The sequence below is a fragment of the Chiloscyllium punctatum genome, chromosome 9, assembly GCF_047496795.1.
Source record: "Chiloscyllium punctatum isolate Juve2018m chromosome 9, sChiPun1.3, whole genome shotgun sequence".
Taxonomy (NCBI): domain Eukaryota; kingdom Metazoa; phylum Chordata; class Chondrichthyes; order Orectolobiformes; family Hemiscylliidae; genus Chiloscyllium; species Chiloscyllium punctatum.
The window spans coordinates 4,714,709-4,735,802 of NC_092747.1; the positions used below are offsets into that span (position 1 = coordinate 4,714,709).

The 21,094-nt window shown below is 47.4% G+C and overlaps 1 protein-coding gene across 1 annotated transcript; it reads right to left on the reverse strand.

Annotated features, from left to right (window-relative positions):
* Positions 1 to 2,543: 2,543 nt before the first annotated feature.
* Positions 2,544 to 18,612, reverse strand: phox2a (paired like homeobox 2A). Its single transcript, XM_072576759.1, has 3 exons — positions 18,383 to 18,612; positions 7,462 to 7,649; positions 2,544 to 3,497 (listed from the first exon to the last, which is right to left on the reverse strand). The coding sequence occupies exons 1-3, from the start codon at positions 18,603 to 18,605 to the stop codon at positions 3,084 to 3,086; spliced, it is 825 nt and encodes a 274-aa protein (XP_072432860.1). The 5' UTR covers positions 18,606 to 18,612; the 3' UTR covers positions 2,544 to 3,083.
* Positions 18,613 to 21,094: the final 2,482 nt, after the last annotated feature.

The window sequence follows — 21,094 nt, forward strand, 5'->3', positions numbered from 1 at the left end:
CAGTTTACAGATATCTCTCTGAGAGAGAGAGAGAGAGGACTGAGAGACACCAGTCAGTGTACAGATATCTCCCTGAGTGAGGGGGCACTGAGAGACACCGGTCAGTGTACAGATATCACAGAGGGTTCTGAGAGATACTATCCGTGTACAGATATCTCCTGGACGAAAAGAGAGGGGAGCGTGAAACACCAATCAGTGTACAGATATCTTCTTGAGAGAGAGGGAGGGGACTGAGAGATACCAATCAATGTACAGTCATCTCCCTGAGAGAGAGGGGGGACTGAGAGACACCAGTCAGTGTACAGATATCTCCCTGAGAGAGAGAGAGGGGACTGAGAGACACCAGTCAGTGAAAAGGTATCTCCCTGACAGAGTGTGACTGAGAGACACTAGTCAGTGTACAGATATCTCTCTGAGGGAGAGGATTCTGAGAGACACCACTCCATGTACAGATATCTCCCTGAGGAAATGAGAGGGGGGGGCATGAAACACCCGTCAGTGTACAGATATCTTCTTGAGAGAAAGGGAGGAGACTGAGAGATACCAATCAATGTACAGTTATCTCCCTGAGAGAGAGGGAGGGTACTGAGAGACACCAGTCAGTGTACAGATATCTCGCTGAGAGAGAGAGGGGGGAGACTGAGAGACACCAGTCAGTGTACAGATATCTCGCTGAGAGAGAGAGGGGGGAGACTGAGAGACACCAGTCAGTGTACAGATATCTCGCTGAGAGAGAGAGGGGGGAGACTGAGAGACACCAGTCAGTGTACAAATATCTCCCTGAGGGAAAGAGAGAGGGACCTGATAGACACCAGTCAGTGTAAGGATATCTCCCTGAGAGAGAGGGAACTGAGAGACATTGGTCAGTGTACAGATATCTCCTGATGTGGTACAATATTGACCTGTGTCTCTGAGGCAATGATTTGTATCCCAGGGGATTAGTTCTGCCATTGATTGCCTTGGAATGGTTAGGGTTAAAGTATTATACAGTGAGAACACAGTCTTTCACTAATTACATGTGAAAGGCAATTTACCTGTCAACATAAATTAATTCATATACATTTGAGAATAAATTATTTTTAAAAATCACAACTCTTGGTGGGAACACCACCACTGGATTTAGAGAGCTCTCTTCAACTGACAGTCATTTCTGGAAGGTAAACTTGGAATTTCAAACCCTTTTTTTTCGCCTCTCTCCCACTGCTCCATGCCCCTCAGAACCAGCTCCACAAGCCCCTGGTGACCTTTCATTCACCTCAGCGAGTCTTGGTTTAGGAGTGACATGGTGGGTCAATGGTTAGCACTGCTGCCTCACAGCGCGAGGGACCTGGGTTTGATTCCACCCTCAGGGGACTGTCCATGTGGAGTTTGCACATTCTCCCTGTGTCCATATGGATTTCTTCCAGGTGGTCTAGTTTCCTCTCACAGTCCAAAGATGTGCAGCTTTGGTGAATTTGCCGTGTTAAATTGCCAATAGTGTTCAGGGATGTGCAAGTTAGGTGGGTTAGCCACACAGGGTTATGGGGTTGGGTCTGAGTGGAATGCTCTTCAGAGGTTTGGTGTGGACTCAATGGGCTGAATGGCCTGCTTCCACCCTGGAGGGATTCTAGTTTCTTTAACCTTGGTGATGAGTGCTACCCAGCTATGGAACTGCATGGGGCATCGCAGTGGAGAGTGATCTTTTGAGATTTTGGTGAAGAGGGCAGATTGAAGAGGGCCATTGAGGTTTTTTTTTGTTCTCTTACACACAATCTAATGGAGCCCCTCGGCTTGGGCTCAGAGTTTGAGTCCAAACTCTGGGCAGCAAGAGGCTGGGAAATGACTCCCTCTAAAGCTGTCCCCAGTTCACCCCCATCTCCCCCAGTCCTTGACTGCCCCCACCCCCAGTGGCCCTGTCCTACCCGCTCTAGTTGCAGTGCATCTTGGGTTGGGACAGGGATATGTTCTGTTGCTTCCTCTCACAGTTCAATAGCCCTCACCCTCAGGCTGAACCTGGTGTGATCAGTTTGTGAAAATGTCAACAATCATTCCTGCTCAGTGTCTCCTGTTTCTTCAAAACCCCTTCAGGCCACTTAAACAGAGAGAGAGAGAGAGAGAGAGAGAGAGAGAGAGAGTGAAAGGTTTTGGCAGGAACTGGTGAAGGGAGGGCTCAGAATGACTTTGTAGGAGGAGGCCATTCAGCCCCTTGTGCCTGCACTGTCCCCTATAATGAGCCAGCGCCAATCTGCTGCTTTTTCTACAAATTCTGCAACTGGATAAATTTGCTGCTTCCATACCATTCCGGAAAGTTCCTGATGCTTTAACCTGCTGGAAGGTGAACTGGTGACAGTTGGTGAGGAGTGAACAGTGAGCAAAGGATTAAACTCCTTGACTCTTCAGGCAGATTGGCTGGTTTCCGGCTTCATCCATCGTGGAGTCATCCTGTGCAGCAGGAGGCCATTCAGCCCATTCTCTCTGTGCTGGTTCTTTGAAAGTGCAGCCCCCTGCTTTCCCCCACAGCTCGGAATGTTTCCTCTTTCCGAGGGTTTCTACAGTTTCTCTTTTGACGGTTCCCACTGATTCTGACACACAATCCCTCCCCCACCTCCCCCCAACCCTCCGAACACCCCAACCCTGAGCTCTAAGGTCCAGGCTCTGAGCAACTAATGAGGGATTGAGATTCTTCACTGAGGGACTAACCCAGAGAAGGCTGTGTGGGTCCTACAGGTGAGGCTTCAGTCCAAAGGGTTACAAGGGCAGGGGTCTCAGGTGGGGGAGGGGACAGTGGTGCCAACTGGAACGGGTGAGGGCATTGACTATACCCATATGTAAGGTGGGAATGACCACACACACACACACACACACACACACACACGGGAAGGTAGGGGGACAAGGAGTGGGAATGGGGAATGGAGCATTGGGAAAATGGAATATGGGAATGGGGTGGGGAACAGGTAGGGAGGATGAGAGGAGGGGTGGGGTATGGAGGATGGGGGACTGTGAACTGGGTCTGGGAGGTGTGGTTTGTTGTCCTCCTAACCTGTACTTTATTCTCTCTCTCTTTCTCTCTCTCTCTCTCTCTCTCTGTGTCTCTCTTCCACTGTCTAGAACAGGTTGGGTTTGAGCATGTTGGATTTTCTGTGCAGGGTAGAGAGCACCCCAGCAAAAGGCCCGCTCATACTGTCGGTAGGCTGCCAGGCCTGGCCCTTCAGCAGCTCATTGTTGGGCCAGGCAGCTGCCGTCTTAAGAGACTGGGAGCCATTGGGACTGGGCAGGCTGACTGCATGGGGGCTGCTGCTGGAGATAGAGCCTGAAGAGGTGGTGGAGGAGGAGCTGGAGGAGGACGGGGGGCAGCCAGGGTTGGCCGTGCTATCAGGGTCAGCGCATTTTCCCTCCTTCAAGTCGTCCTCCTCAGATACAAGGTCAGACTTCTTCCCGGAAGGATTGCTCCCGTTCCCTTTCGAGTTGGCAGCTCTCTCCTGTTTGCGGAATTTTGCTCGGCGATTCTGGAACCAGACCTGGCAATGAGATGGGGTGGGGGTTGGAGAGGGGAGAGAAATCCATCGGGAATTAGAAATGTAAACAACCATGATCCAAAGGGTAAACACCAACAACACTATCATCAGATCAGCCCTTGGTCTCCAAAACTCAAGCAGATACAAAGCTGTCCTCATCGTACACTCATGGAAGGAAATCTGCCGTCCTTACTACAGTCTGGCCTACATGTAACTCCAGACCCACAGCCATATCTTTCCTTATTTGTTCATGAGATGTGAATGAGGCTGGCTCCCCATCGATGCCAATTTGATCAGGTGTTCCGGGGCAGCTTCAAAACTTAAAGAGAGTATTGAGAAGGAGACAGATCGGGAGTTATTTATGAAAGGCAACAATGACTTGAACAGGAGCATCCAAATGGAGCAAGCAGAGAGCTGGAAAGGTGAGGGAAGGGATCCCAGAGCTCGGAGTCCAGGCAGCTGAAGACACAACTCCCAAGGGTGGAGTGGGTTCAATCAGAACAAGAGGGAGAGAGGGAACAGAGATCTCAAAAAGTCTTTGGGGCCTGGAAGAGGTGTGGAATCTGGGAGCGATTTGAAAACAAGGATTAGAATTCTAAAGTCTAGGCATTGTTTGAGTGAGACTCGATGTACTTCAGTGAGCACAGCGGAAAGGGTTTTAACAGCACAAGAAGGTGTGACCAGAAAGATTGTTATGGTTACTGAGGTTCACAGAATAGATTTGAAGAGAATGTTCCCACTTGTAGGAGATCAGAACGGGTCGGGGCCATCAGATAGTCTCAAATTAATCCAATCAGGAATCCTGCAGAAGTCTTACCTGGAGAGGAATGAGAATGTGGAACCTATGTCATAGAGATGTACAGCAGGGAAACAGATCTTTCAGTCCAACTCATCCAGAGATCCTAAATTAACCTAGTCCCATTTGCCAGCATTTGGTCCATATCCCTCTAAACCCTTCCTATCCATATACCCATCCAGATGCCTTTTAAATGCTGTAACTGTACCAGCTTCCATCACATCCTCTGGCAGCTCATTCCATACACACACACCACCTTCTGCATGAAAAAGTTACCCTTTAGATCCCTTTTATATCTTTCCCGTCTCACCTTAAACCTATGCCCTCTAGTTCTGGACTCGCCCACCCCAGGGAAAAGACTTTGTCTATTTATCCTATCCATGCCCCTCATCATTTTGTAAACCTCTATAAGGTCACCCCTCAGTGCTCCAGGGAAAACAGCCCCAGCCTGTTCAGCCTCTCCCTATAGCTCAAACCCACCAACCCTGGCAACATCCTTGTAAATCTTTTCTGAACCCTTTCAAGTTTCACAACATCTTTCCGATAGGAAGGAGACCAGAATTGCACGCAATATTCCAACAGTGGCCTAACCAATTGTTGATATGAAGAGTATTGATACATTGAAGGGGAATCTAAATAAACACATGAGGGAGGAAGAAATAGTAGGAGACACTGATTGGATGAGGTGTGTTGGAGAGGTTCCTGTAAAGGGTTCACATTGACAGGGACCAGTTGGGGTGGGATCAATTCTGGGTCACATTTGTTGGTTCAGAGACTGAGAATAGTGTAAATCGTTAGAGCAACAGCAAGGACACCACTGTCTCTCTAGTTCCACTGTCCCAGCATCATATAAAAACACTTTTTCCAGTTCCTACAATCACCATTTAAATACCTTATTCATAACGGGAGGCCTCTCAGTCAGGTTTCTTATTCAATACAATTATTGGATTATTGTCAAAACAAAACTTATTCAAGACAGGTGCAATAATTAATGATGTACACAGGCAATAATATAGAGGTATGAATGCTTATCCTTCTAAATATCCACAAAACACTCACTCACACAAACACACTCTCACACTCATGCACGCACACACTCTCACACTCATGCACGCACACACTCTCACACTCATGCACGCACACACTCTCACACTCATGCACGCACACTCACATACGCACAGTCACAAACACACACATAATAATTTTTCTGCTGAGATTGTTCTGGAAAAATATTTTGGATAATGATTGATTCTTAAAGGCAAAAGGATAAAATGTAGAATGTTTCCGTGATGTCCTGGCCAGATATAGTCAGGTCACCAATCACACACAGTAGACTCTGACATCTGGCAGACACAGCCTGCTCAATAAATAGAATCTTGAGATTTTTCTTCAACAAAACAAATAGTTTTCACCCTGAACTCAACGAGAGGATTCCCTTCTCAGACATGGTCAACAGAGTTTCATGTTGGTCAGACTGGTTTGGGACAGCAGATTTCCTTCCCTGAAGGACATTAATGAACCAGATGGGATCTTACACCAATCGATGACAATTTCATGGTCATCATCACTAAGAGTAACTGATGAAGGAGCAGCCCTCTAAAAGCTAGTGCTTCCAAATAAACCTGTTGGACTATGACCTGGTGTTGTGTGATTTTTAATTTTGCACACCCCAGCTCCTCCGAACCATGGTTTCCAATCCTGATTTGTTAACTGAATTTAAATTGCACCATCTACTGTGGTGGGATTTGAACTCATAGGTGGAGAGTGTTAGCCAGAGCCTCAGGATTACAGTCCAGCACCATCAACACCATGTTACCGTCTCCCCTGTGGTGGGATGCAGGAGACAGGGCATTCAGGCTTATATCAGGAAGTCTCATACAAAAGGGAGTGATTGCACTGGAGGGGAGATGCTGCCAGAATGGAGCATTTCAGTGATGGAGAGAGGCTGGATAAGCTCAGGGTGTTTTCTTTGAAGCAGAGAGGGCTGAGGGGAGCCTGATAAAGGGTATAAGGTTATGAAGGGCATGTACAGGGGGCATAGAAAGAAGCTGTTCCCTGAGGATGAAGAGTCAATAACAAGGGGGCACGATTTTAAGGTGAAAGCAGAGAGGGTTAAAGGGGATTTGAGAAAACCATTTTCACTCAGAGGATGGTGGGAATTTGGAATGCAATTCCTGGGAAGGTAGTTGAGGTGAGAAACCTCACAACCTTTAATAATGTCCTTGGATGAGCACTTGGAATGTCAAAACATTCAAAGCCAAAAACAAATTGCTGGAAAAGCTCAGCAGGTCTGGCAGCATCTGTGGAGAGAAATCAGAGTTAATGTTTCGGGTCCAGTGACCCTTCCTCAGAACTGATGGTAGCTAGGAAAATGTCAGTTTATCTGCTAAAGAGGGGAACGGGGTAAGGAGGAAACAGTGGGTGGAAATGGAGCCCAAACAGAGAGGAAAACAATTGGGCAGACAAAGGAATGGGTAAAGGTCAGTCTGTGGGAATGAATAACTGCTAATGGGGACTATCAATGGCTGACAGTGCATTGTTTGAGGTAGCAGTCCGTGTGATGACAAGGCCTGGTGTGTGGGGGTTGGGCTAAGGACATGGGACAGAGGGCCTAAAGACCCAAAGTTATTGAACTCAATATTGAGTCCAGAGGTCTGCAGAATTTCCAAGTAGAAATAGAGATGCTGTTCTTCCAACTTGCTCTGAGCTTCACTGGAGCACTGCAGCGAGCCTGAGACAGAGATGTTGGCTTGGGAACCAGGGTGGGGTGTTGAAATGGCAGGCAACTGGAAGCTCAGGGTCATCCGTGTGGACAGATGGGATAGGATTTGAACCCACAGTCTTGTGACTCTGAGCAGAGCAAATAGCCACTGCTGAAAATGTGTTGCTGGAAAAGCGCAGCAGGTCAGGCAGCATCCAAGGAGCAGGTGAATCGATATTTCGGGCATGAGCCCTTCTTCAGGAATGAAGAAGCCCATTCCTGAAGAAGGGCTCATGCCCTAAAACGTCGATTCTCCTGCTCCTTGGATGCTGCCTGACCTGCTGCACTTTTCCAGCAACACATTTTCAGCTCTGATCTCCAGCATCCGCAGTCCTCACTTTCTCCTCCAAATAGCCACTGCCCCTGGGTGAGAAACCAACTGACTGAGTGAATTTGGAAAGCTCTCATACCTGGACTCTGGCCTCTGTCAGGTCAATCTTCAATGCCAGCTCCTCCCTGGTGTAGATGTCTGGGTAGTGAGTCTCAGCAAACACTCGCTCCAACTCCTTCAGCTGAGAACTGGTGAACGTGGTGCGGATTCTCCGCTGTTTCCGTTTCTCATTGATCCCACCGTGGTCTGTGAAGAACTTGTAGGGCACTGAGGACAGCAGGACAAACCGATGTTCATGATGGATATTGTCGCCTGAGCTTACCTTGAGCCAACTTAGCAATATCTTCCTAAGAATCTCACACACACACTTCAAAACGATGGAGGAAAGGAAGGGAAACAATCACAGTTTAAACAGAAATTGTTGGAAAAGCCCAGCAGGTCTGGCAGCATCTGTGGAGAGAAATCAGAGTTAATGTTTCAGGTCGAATGACCCTTTCTCAGAACTGTGACCCGAAACATTAACTCTGATTTTTCTCCACAGATGATGCCCGACCTGCTGAGCTTTTCCAGCAATTTCTGTTTTTGTTTCCATGATGTGGAGGTGAAAGTGCTGATGTTGGACTGTGGTGGACAGTCAGAAATCACACAACACCAAGTTTTAGTCCAACAGGCTTATTTGGAATCACAAGCTCTCAGAGCGTAAGCCCTTCAACCACCTGATGAAGCAGCAGCACTCCAAAAGTTGAGATTGCAAATAAATCTGTTGGGATAAAACTTGGTGTTGTGTGATTTCTGACTATTTTTGTTTCCAGATTAGAATGGTGTTGGAAAAGCATTCAGATCAGGAAGTATCCAAGGAGCAGGAAAATCGACTCCTGATGAAGGCCTCCTGCCTGAAATATCAATTTTCCTGCTCCTCAGATGCTGCCTGACCTGCTGTGCTTTTCCAGCACCACACTGATCTAGACTCTAATCTCCAGCATCTGCAGTCCTCACCTTCGTCTATTTTTGTTTCCAGTCTACTTCAGTCTAGTCCACTTCACTTTACTCCAGTCCAGACAGTCCAGTCCAATCCAGTCTAACCCATTTCAGTCCAGTCTAGTCCAGTCCAGTCCAGTCCAGTCCAGACAGTCCGGATCAATCCTTTCCACTTCCAGTCCTCTCCAGTGGAAAGTAGGATTAGTGTGGATAAGTCAGTACAGAGCAGATGGGCCGAATAGCCTGTATTGTGTGACTCTATGGCCATGATCAAACTGGCATAAAGATGATAAGATTGTAATGTGTGGCTCAAAGACTGGTGTGGGAGAAACTTGGTTTAGGTTCATGAAGGCAGTGGCACTAGTTTTGAGGAAATTGAGAGTAATTCTCATCATCCAGAGCAGCGTCCTGGTGAATTGTACAACAAGGGTGTAGAGGGAGCTTTCAGCGAAATCGTGGGAATGAGGGATCATGTGAGATATGATAAAGAGAAAGAACAAGGCAACAATTAAGGAATTGAGATCTGAGTTTCACAGGAAAGGGCAAACTTAGGAATGGGGCAGTGGGTAAGATGGTGCAAATAATAAAAATGAAAGAATTAAAGACATTTGATTGGAATCCATGAAGCATTGCACAATGTATAAGATACACAGGGTAGACAGGAAGGAATCTTTCAGGAGAAAGTGAGGACTGCAGATGCTGGAGATCAGAGCTGAAAATGTGTTGCTGGAAAAACACAAATTCAGAAATCTGTTTTCCTGAAGAAGGGCTTATGTCCGAAACGTCGATTCTCCTGCTCCTTGGATGCTGCCTGACCTGCTGCGCTTTTCCAGCAACACATTTTCAGCCCAGGAAGGAATCTTTCCCCTTGATTCAGCAGGGGCTCGGATTGAAGGGAAAGGGCCAGGAGATTTACAGCGGGATGTGAGGGGAAAACGTTTTCACCCAGAGGGTGCTGGGAATCTGTTACTCACTGCCTTGTAACGGTAGGAGAGGCAGAAACCCTCATCACATTGATGAAGGATTTAGATGTGCACTTGTGGTGTCAAGGTACATAAGGCTATGGGCCACATGCTGGGAAAGGGGATTAGAATAGGTAGGTGTCGTTTTTGGCCAGTGCAGACTCAATGGGCCGAAGGGCCTTTTAGTGTGCTGTAGATCTCTACAATGCTGTGTCTTTGTAACAAGATAGGTGAATTGATACCACAAATAGAGAGCCATATCAGAGCTGAAACTGCAGGGTGATCAAGACTAGGAGCTGAATGTTCAAAGGTACTCAATATTTAGGAAGGAGAGGCGAAAACACAAAGGAAAGGAAGTGGAATAACATTGGTGATAATGGATGAGACCAGTATAAGAGAAGAGAGTGTCTTAGATGAGAAGATTTAGATGTAGAATCAGTATGGCTAGAGCTAACAAACATCAACATGCAGCAAGTGTTGGGGTCCAAACCAAAGTGAGATTGTAGTGCACTGTATAAGTCAAGATATGAGAGGTGCAGCTAACAGGATAATACGGTAATCACAGGCACCTTAATGTAGCTATAGCCTGGATAAAACTAATTATTACTAAATGCTTTTGAGGGTGAATTCCTGGACTATAAATGAGATGGTTTTCCAGATCAGTGTACTGAGGAACTGACCAGACAAGTATCTCAACCAAAAACAGAAATTGCTGGAGAAACTCAGCAGGTCTGGCAGTATCTGTGGAGAGAGAAATAGAGTTAACGTTTTGAGTCCAGAATCCTTTGACAGAACTGGAGAACCTAGAGAACAAGCTGTTTCGGATCAAGTATTGTGCTATGATGAAGGGCTAGTTAACCGCTAATTAAAGAATTAATTCATGGTTTACACTAAATTGACATAGCTTGAAGGCACAAAACTCTAACATTAAAAAATCATCCAAATGGGGTTGAAAACAGAAATGAAAAATTATATTAGATTAAAGGGAAAAGTTTATAAAATCACTGAAAAATGTTAAAATCTTGTGGATTTGGAGCATTTTAGAATTCGGTAAAGGAGGACCAAAAAATTAATAAGAAACAGAAAATAACATGTGAAAGGTGCCATAGTTTTACCGGATCATAGCCATGCTCTTTCATTATTGAGAGATGAAGGTGGTGGTTTAACCTCAGGTGATGGTGGTCCTTCATATTAACCTCAGCCAGTGCAGGGATTGAACACACACTGTTGGCATCACAAACCAGCCAACTGAGCTATTGGGCCATATGAATGGCAGCAATTCAGAAACATAACACTGACTGTAAAAGCTTCTTTATATGTAAAGAGGAAAAAATTAGGAAAGGCAAATGTGGGTCCGTTACAAATCAAATCAGGAGGATCTATAATGGAGAATAGGGAACCAGCAGAAGAATCAAATAAGTACTTTGTGTCTTCATGGATGACACAGAATAAAGGCATTTAGGATTGGGAAAAGGAATAATTTATCACTCAGAGGGCAGTGAAACTTTGGAATTCTCTACCACACAGCGCAGTGAAAGAAAAGAGTTTAGATCAGAGTGGTGCTGGAAAAGCAGGTCAGGTAGCATCTGAGGAGCAGGAAAATCGACGGATGAAGGACTTTTGCCCGAAACGCCGATTTTTGTGCTCCTCGGATGCTGCCTGACCTGCTGTGCTTTTCCAGCATCACTCTGATCTAAACTCTGGTTTCCAGCATCTGCAGTTCCCACTTTTGCCGGAGTGAAAGAACAGTCATTCAGTATGCCTAGTACAGAAATTGATAGATATGTAGATGTTAAAAATATAAAGGATATGGGAAAATGACATTGGGGTAGACATTTGGCCATGGTCTAGCTGAATGGTGGAGCAGGTTCAAGGGGCTGAATGGCCTACTCCTGCTCCCATGTTCCCATGAAGGAGCAGTTTGGACTATAATCCAGTGTCATGTGACTCCTGACTTAATCTGATGACAGATTTTAATATGAACCAGACGGGAGACGAGGAGAGTATCTTTTTCTGCAGCAAGTTGTTGTGTTGCCTGAAAGGGCAGTGGGAGTAGATTCAACAGAACGTTTCCAGAAGGAACTGCAAATACTTCAAGAAAAGTTGTTCACCCACTGTTCTCAGCAACAGTCACTAGGCAGTCATCAAAAAAGATGTCTCAGCTATGTGCATGGGGTGGGTGGGGTCTAGGGAGAAAGCGAGTTAGAGTATAAAGCCACAGTCACATCTACAAAACAGTTACTAATAAATGCACCAGGAAATACAGAAGAAACTTCTTTACCCAGAGAGTGTGAGAACTTTTAATTCGTTCACTAGCCAGACCTGCATTTGTGGCTCAACCATAACTATCCTGAGGGCAATTCAACCACATTGCTGTGGGCCTGGAGGCCAGACCAGGTAAGGATGGAGCTACCTTCCTTAAAGGACATGACTGAATCAGATTACTTACAGTGTGGAAACAGGCCCTTTGGCCCAACAAGTCCACACCGACCCTTCAAAGAGCAACCCACCCAGACTCATTCCCCTACATTTACCCCTTCACTACATTACAGGCAATTTAGCATGGCCAAATACTGGATTAGTGGTGCTGGAAGAGCACAGCAGTTCAGGCAGCATCCAACGAGCAGCGAAATCGACGTTTCGGGCAAAAGCCCTAATTTAGCATGGCCAGTTCACCTAACCTGCACATTTTTGGACTGTGGGAGGAAACCAGAGGATCCTCACGCAGACACGGGGAGAATGTGCAAACTCCACACAGACAGTTGCCTGAGGCGGGAATTGAACCCAGGTCCCTGGTGCTGTGAGGCATCAGTGCTAACCACCGTGCCACCGTGCCAACCACGTGGGCTTTTCCTGACAATTGATTCCTGGTTATCCATAGACAGATTTTGTTTTGTATTGAACTCACATCGCACCATCTGCTGTGGCAGGATTTGAACCTGGGTCCCCGGAACATTACCCAGGCCTCTGGATTAACAGTCCAGCGATAATACCAGCAGACCATTGCCTCCCCCTGTTTCCTCCGAAAGGATAGTTCATGTTTGGAATGCTCTTTCCTCTGAGAGCAGTGGGTGCTGAGTTATTAAATATGTTCCAGGTTGAGTTGGAGAGACTTGTGATTGACAAGGGAGCCGAGGATTGTGGGGACAGGATGGGACAGGATAGGAAAGTGGAGCTGAGACCACATCAGGTCAGCTGTGGTCTTGTAGAAGGCTTGAGGGACCGAATAGCCTCATCTTGCTGCTATCTCCATTGTTTCAATGGCAGCAGTGTACTGTGGTGCGGAATGGGAGGGTGGATACTGACTCTTATGAAGCATGAATGACAGTATAGGCCAACTGGGCTGAATAGTCTCTGTCTGTCCTATAAATCCAATTGAATTATCTGATCTACCCTTCTTCTCTGGGAGTGCTGTGTCTCTATCATTGCAATCGATGGTCTGAAATTAACTGCTTCCTCATGGTAAAGAGATTAAACTGTGGCCTTCCTGTTCTGTACAGCTGACAGCCACACACACTGTGCTACACCGGGAGCTATAGTTAAATCTCTTGACCGTGTCCAACTCTTTGGAATTGTAACTTGTGTTGATAGCCTACATTTGATTTTGCTATGTAAACTGTCACAGTGTCATTACAGTCTCTGACCACTAGGTGCCACAGTGAAATTACTTTCTGGAGTTGTTCACCTGTCCTTTCAACTATTTTTTTAAGTGAATCTATAACCAGTCTTGAGCAATAAAGGTGTCTCCAATTTCCCACACTGTGCCTTCACACAGCAAATTATTAGTGGCATGTCGACATTTCAAGGGAAACATTATTAATCCAAATGTTGGATAAATCCACAGCAACAAAGCTCCTGACAACCTAAAGAAGCTATCTAGCCATTGTGTACTTGAGTGGAGAGAGAGTATATATATATATATATAGACAGAGATAGTCATAGAGTTGTACAGCATAGAAACAGACCCTTCTGTCCAACTTGTCCACCCAACCAGATATCCTAAATTAATCTAGTCCCATTTGCCAGCATTTGGCCCATATCCCTCCAAACCCTTCCTATTCATATACCCATCCAGATGCCTTTTAAATGTTGTAATTGTACCAGCCTCCACCATTTCCTCTGGCAGCTCATTCCATACACGTACCACCCTCTGTGTGAAAAAGTTGCCCCTTCGGTCCCTTTCCCCTCTCACCTTAAACCTAAGCTAGTTTTGGACTCCTTTACCCTGGGAAAAAGACCTTGTCTACTTACCCTATCCATGCCCCTACGGTTTTTATAAAGCTATATCAGGTCACCCCTCAGCCTCTGACACTCCAGGGAAAATAGCCCCAGCCTATTCAGCCTCTCCCTCTCACTCAACAACATTTTCTCTATAGCAGAGAGATCAGAACTGAGGGCAGTATTCCAAAACTGGCCTAACCAATATCCTGTGCAGCCGCAACATGACCTCCCAACTCCTGTACTCAATACTCTGACCAATAAAGGAAAGCATACCAAACGCCTTCTTCACTATCCTATCTACCTGCAACTTCACTTTCAAGGAGCTATGACCTTGCATTCTAAGGTCTCTTTGTTCAGCAACACTCCCCAGGAGCTCACCATTAAGTGTATAAGTCCAGAGAGAGAGTGTGGAGAGATTGAGCAGAAACTAAAGCAGGGTGAATCCAGACTGTTCTCTGGAAAAGGGAAATTTCACGGGGAGAAAGCAGGGGAATGGCAGAGAGCCAGTACATCCAGGAATGGTGAAATAGCTGTTTGGTGATTTTGTGAGTGTGTTTTAGTGGCTCAGGGCTGGTCCCTTTGTTGTGAGCCTGGTCTGAGCAGTAACTCCCTCCCTGAGAGGGGGCTCTACTTTCAGACTGGTTCTGAACATTCAAACCCTCCCATAGAGAGGAAGGGAGTACTGAGAATACCCCCACCCACATTCCCTCTCTTTACAAATGTTTCATTCCCTGTTTGGAGGTTCCAGCAGAATCAGTATCGATCACAGACAGCTCCCTCTCCAAAACTGCCCCCCCCCCCCCATATCCTTCTGTGTAACCACCAGCCCATCCTCAGCAAGCTCCAGGTTCTGCTCCCATTCCCTTCCTCTTCCCAGAGCCCTGGGGGAGACGGTGTGTGAGGACCCCCTTGGCAATGACACACGCTGTAGTCGAATAGCCACCTACATTCTCTGTTGGGGGGGTTGGTGGGAACTGACTCAGGGAGGGGCTGGAGCCTGGAGCTCCCCCATTCTCTCTCTCTCTCTCTCTCTCTCTCTCTCTCTCACTCTGTGTCTCTCTCACTCTGTGTCTCACTCTCTCTCTCTCTGTTACTGTCCCTCTGTGTGTGTGACTCTCTCTCTCTGTGTCCCTCTCAGTCTGTCTCTCTCTCTCTCTCTCTCTCTCTCTCTCTCCAGTCTCTCACACACTCTGTCTCTCTCTGTGTCTCCCTCTGTCTTGGTCACTCTTGTTTTTCTGTCTCCCAAGTACTCTCTGGAATTATTTTTTTCTGTCTCTGGCTCCTCTCTCTAGGTTCTCTCTCTCAAGCAAGCACAGGAATCTGTCTCTCTCCCTCTCTTTAGGTTAACTCTCTCCCTCTCTCTATCCAGGTTCACTCTCTCTCTGGTTTTTCACTGTGTCTCTGGTTTATTTTCCTCTCTCTCGCTCCCTGTTTCTCTCTCCGTTTCTTTCTTTGTCTTTGTGTCTCTCTCTCTCTCTCGCTGTGTCTCTCTCTCGCTGTGTCTCTCTCTCGCTGTGTTTCTCTCTCTCTCTCTGGCCTTGCTGTTGGTGATGAATCAGCAGCGATACTCACCGTGTCCTCCTCCCACAATCCAAAGATGTGCAGGTCAGGCTGAATTGCCCACAGTGTGAGGTGCATTAGTCAGAGGGAAATGGGTCTGGGTGGGTTACTCTTCAGAGGGTCGGTGTCGACTTGTTGGGCCGAAGGGCCTGTTTCCACACTGTAGGGAATCTAATCTCTCTGGAATCTGCCTGTCCCTTTTCCTCGGAGGCCTTGGTGAACAGCAGGTGGCCATTCTGCCCACTGTACCTATGCAGCATGCTAGTCCTGCTCTGGTCAGGTTCTCGGTGTTTCTGCCCGGGTCTGTACTCCTGACCCTGAGGATAGAGGCTGGTTTTCAGGATCGGACCGAATGGGACTAGATCCAGACCGACCCATTGATCATAGAATCAAGTGGCGATTCGGCCCATGGTACCTGTGCATGCTCTTTCAAACAATCTGGCTCTTTCCCCCGGCCCCTGGCCCTTCCCCACAGCAGACTAGCCCCCGGCTGGGATTTCACCCAATGACGCCTCTGGCTGCCGCCAGGATTGGATCCTTTCCTCTGGATTCCAATAGATCCCAGAATCTGGGTTCCTTTCTGCCAGGGACCAACCGCCCCCTCCCATCCCCCGGGGACGGGACCCCACGGAATCCAAGCGGAATTGGAACAAAATAGAAACGGGAAGAATTGCGGATGCTGTAAATCCGGTTCTGAGGAAGGGTCACTGCATCCGAGTCCTTCACTCAGATTCCTCTCCCACCGACACTGCAGACCTGCTGAGCTTTTCCAGCAGTTTCTGATTTTGTTGCGAAATTGAGAAAGAGAGACCCATCCTCCTCATAAACGAAAGCCCAGAGCCAACTGGAAATATTTTAACATTTTGTTTCAGGAAAATCTGGAGCAAGGAGAGAATGACATCACCTACACCTGTCACCCATCACCCACTACCCATACCTATCACCCATACCCACTACCCATACCTATTACCCATCACCCATATCCATCACCCAACACCCATCACCCAACACCCATCACCCATACCCATCACCCATTCCCATCACCCATCACCCATTCCTATCACCCATATCCATCACCCATTCCCATCACCCATCACCCATTCCTATCACCCATTCCTATCACCTATTCCCATCACCCATTCCCATCACCCATATCCATCACCCATTCCCATCACCCATCACCCATTCCTATCACCCATTCCCATCACCCATGTCACTGTGTGGGGGTCTGTGGAAGTCTATGGAGGAGCGATATTCCCCTGTTGCTGGTGATTACTGTTTCTCTACAATATTCCTATAAAGGGGGAGGCACGGTGGCTCAGTGATTAGCGCTACTGCCTCACAGCGCTGGGGCCCGGGTTCAATTCCAGCCTCAGGTGACTGTCTGTGTGGAGTTTGCACATTCTGCCCGTGTCTGTGTGGGTTTCCTCCGGGTTCCTCTCACAGTCACAGGGATGTGCAGGTCAGGATGGATTAGCCATGCTAAATTACCCCATAGCTTTCAGGGACTTCATTAGTAAGGGGGAATGCAGAGTAATAGGGTGGGGGGATGGGTTTGGGTAGGATACTCTTCGGAGGGTCTGTGTAGACTTGTTGGGCCGAATGGCCTGTTTCCATACTGTAGGGAATCGAATTCTAATTGTCTAGAATTTACCGAAACGTTTCGAGCCGGCTTTCCGAATTTATTTCGTTTTATTACAAACGAACGAATTTAAAATTAAATTATTTTGTTTCAGGTTTTTAAACATCGATTTCGTTTCGTTAAATCTAAGCCTTTTCGAATAGATTTTGACTCATTTTAGCCCGTGACGAGGAACGGGAAACAATTCAATATTCCTTCACATTGAACACAGGAGCTTTTTAAAACTGTGGCCGGTCACTCCCAACAGGCTGAGAGAGAGGGACGGAGAAAGTGAGAGTGTGTGAGAGAGTCAGCACGGAAATAGACCCTCCGGTCCAACTCCTCCAGTCCGACCTATCCTAAATAAATCTCATCCCATTTGCCTTCTTTAGAGAAAGGCTGTTCTGAATCGAATATTTCTTTGGGAGAGAGAGACAGAGACAGTTACAGATTCAGACAGAGCCCGAGAGAAAGAGAGATAAAAAGAAACGGATAAAGAGGGACAGAGAGAGGGAAGAGACAGAGAGAGAGAGAGGTTCAGAGATAGAATGAGAGAGGGAGAGGGAGATATAGAGAGAGAAAGTGATAAAGAGGGACAGAGACACTGAGACTGACAGGTTCAGACAGGAAGGTAGTAAGAGAGAGAGGCAGAGAGAGGACTAGATAGTGAAAAACGGGAAAAGACAGATACTGTGAGACAGAGACAGACAATACAGACAGTGTGAGACAGACAGAGAGGATCTCACGTTTAGAAGCATCGAGCCACACAGACAGAGACAGGGACATAAAGGCAGAGATCTACAGGGACAGAGGGATCTACAGAGGAATACATTAATAGAGGCCGATACATAAAGACTGACAGAGATATGTAGAGAGATACAGAGACGAATATACAGAGACAGACAGAAACACTTGGAGACAGAGATACAGTATAGAGAGAAACAGTCCGCACAGTTACACCGCAGTTAATGAGGGAACTAACACTCCAAGGAAATATTAGTCACTTTATGGTTTAAAAACTAACATGAAGACAGAAATCTTTCCAAATCTGAAGGAACCGGTCCTAATCTTGCAGCCCTTGCAAATCTGTAAAAATCTTTCGATTTTTAAAAATTATAAAATAAGTTACCGAGAGAAAACATTGACCAAGAGATTATTTGGATGGAGGATTTCATGATTAGGTTAACTCTCTCTCTCCTGAGGAAATATTCAATTCAGAACAGGCTTTCTCTTTTAAAAAAAACGACTTTATTACTTTGGGGAAAAAGGTCAGAAATTATCCCCCCAATTATTAATAATTTTTTGCAAGGTTTGTATTAATAATTTGCGAAGAAATAGTTTCCATCCCCCCCCCCCCCCCCCTCTCAGGTATTAGATTATATTTGTTTGATTTAATGGGCAGACAGACCTTAACCAAATTACCCATTCGGCCTGTGAATGTAATAGCCCAGCAATATAACTCAATTATTCCACAATCCCTCTCCTTAACCCAATCACCACATTAATACAGTTACACACACACACACTCACTCTCTCTCTCTCACACACACACACCGTTAAACCCACACCCAGTCCACTTTTCTATTTAATTGCTAAAGCCTGGGCTGCTTCCCGTCACCTTGTAATTACTTGTTTCTGCTGCTGTTGTACGGTTTTACCTGTGGTGTATGGAGAGCTCTGGTGTTCCCGCAGTGGTCCCATGTTGCAGGTAGCCGGTGTCAGAGTCGGACAGACCGGGCCGCTCCCGAAGCTAGAGCGAATGGGACTGTAATGCAAACTATTAGCCTGACTGCAGGAACTGAAATCGGCGTAGGCAGAGGCTTCCATTGCTGCCATACAGGAATCGTAAGAATTTAGGTACGAATAATCCATTTTATACATAAGAGGGGCAGGCCAGGAACTGGGGGCAGAAGGGGAGATGGAGATTGGAGAGGTCAGGGGGGGGGGGGGGGGGGGGAAGGGAGAGTGAAACAAGACAGGGAGAAGGGTAGGGGGTAAGATCTCTCTCTCTCTCACATACACAGAGACAAACTGACTCTCCTTTTGGGAAGGTGGATCAAATGAAATGAAATAAAACGGGAATGTATCTCTACAGGCAAAGAGTCAGAGCTCGCCCAGACACTGGGTCCAGTCTGAATGAGCCAGTGTGAATGGCTGAGTTTTATCAGGAGCTGATGGGTCAGTGGTTGGGAGCTACAGAAGCCTCTAATAACCTTGACACTACTTTCAAACAATAGCAAGGGCGGAGGGCCATTTTTTTTACATGACAATGCATTTGCTGTCGATTGGGCTGATCAAGGGCTGTCTCACTCGCTGCAATCTCCTCCCCTCCCTCAGTGATTCCTCCTCCACCCTCCTCATTCAGTCCTCCTCCCCCCCCCCCCTCTCTCTCCCTGACATCCCCTCCCCTCTCTCCTTCTCCTTCCTATCACCCTGGCATTATTTAGCTCTGTTTTTAAAACGTGTTGTTTGAAAGTTTCCACGGGGAGTTTTGCCCCGTGCAGCTGGTTAGCCCCTGGAGAAGGGGGATCTCAGACCAGAAACTGGGTGTAAACAGGGAGACTAATCCCTCACAGTTCCTGTGGAACACTCCATCCCCTCACGGGAAGCGGAACAGAGCTGGTCCCGGTCAGAGCTCACTCACCAAACCTCCACCTGAGACAACTCAGTCTGAAACTCTGCATTATTGGGAAAAATATTAAAACCCTTCAGTGACTTTCAGAAAAGCCAGCTTCGTGTGGGTGGGTGGGTGTCTGTGTGTGTGTGTATGTCTGTCTGTGTGGGTGTGTGTGTGTGTCTGTGTGGGTGTGGGTGTGTGTCTGTGTATCTGTGTATGTGTCTGTGTGTGTGTCTGTGTGTGAGTATGTGTGTGTGCCTGTGTGTATGTGCCTCAGTGTGTGTGTCTGTGTGTGTGAGAGAGTGCCTGTGTATGTGTGTGCCTGTGTGTGGGTGTTTTATTCCCCAGTCTTTAAAAGGGCTCTGCTAATTCTCATTAACTTTTAAGTTCTAGTAAAGGACAATAAATGTAACGTTGGAGAAGCTGATTATAAATACGGAGCGGCATTGAGCTCTCTCTCTCTCTGCTTTCTCACTCTCACTCCCTCCATCCCTGACTCCCTCCCTCCCTTACTCTCTCCATCACTCTCACTCCCTCCCTCACCCCGTCCATCCATCCCTGACTCCTTCCATCACTCTCATTTCCTCCCTCATCCCCTCCATCCCTCCCTGACTCTCTCCCTCAATCACTCTCACTCCCTCCGACACCCCCTTCATCCCTTCCTGATTCCCTCTCTCACCTCCTCCATCCCTCCTTCACTCCCTCTCTCAACCCCTCCATCCTTTCCTCACACTCTCTCACTCTCTCCTTCCCTCCCCTTCATTCTTTCACTTCCTCCCTCACTTCCTCCCACATTTACTCCCTCTCTCACTTATTCACTCCTGAACCCCCTCCATTCCTCCCTCCTTCCCCTCATTCCCTCCCTCACTTTCTCACTCCCTCTCTCCCCTTCCCTCTTTCACTCCCCCTCCCTCCCTCTGACTCATTCACTCCCGGAGCCCATCCATCCCTCCTTCCTGTCCTCTCCCACACTCACTCTCTGCCTCCTTTCCTTTCTCTCTCTCTCTCTCACTCCCTGCCTCACTCCCTCCCTCCCTCCCTCCCTCCCTGCGCATCAGTCCTGGACCCGAGCCCCGTCCCACCCCCCGGTCCCCGGCAGCTCCCGGCCCGGAGCTAAACCCCCACCCCCAGCCCAGGCAGGATCTGCCCGGGAACTGGAGCTCCCCCCTTTCAGGACACTCGGGGTAAATAAACTCATCATCCCGTCCCCGTGAGAATGGGGATAGAGGGGTCTGCGATCATGGAAACGCTCGGCCAAGGTCTCCGAATCCTGTTTTTAACGAAAGATTTTTTAAATTGGAAACCAGGGGCAGAATGTACCCAGATTCCGCCCTGACTTTGGGGTTTTCATGTCCCACTCCCCAAGAGGCAGAGACCTGGACAGGGGGCGGGGAGACAAGGGGAGGAGGAGAGGGGAACACGGGGGAGGGGGGGGGGAGGGGGGGTGGGAGTAAGGGGAGGGGAGAAAGAGTGGGAGAGAGAATCAGGGATATTTACCACACGCACACACACAGAAACTCACACTGTCACAACGCATTCTCTCTTACACACTCTCTCATACACTTATATACTCACACAATCACACACTCTTACACACACAGTCTCTTACACACACTGTCACACACACTCTCACACACACACTCTCACACACTCTTACACACACATTCACTCATACACACTGTCTCACACACACTCTCTCACACACACTCACACACTCTTACACACACATTCACTCACACTCTCATACACACAC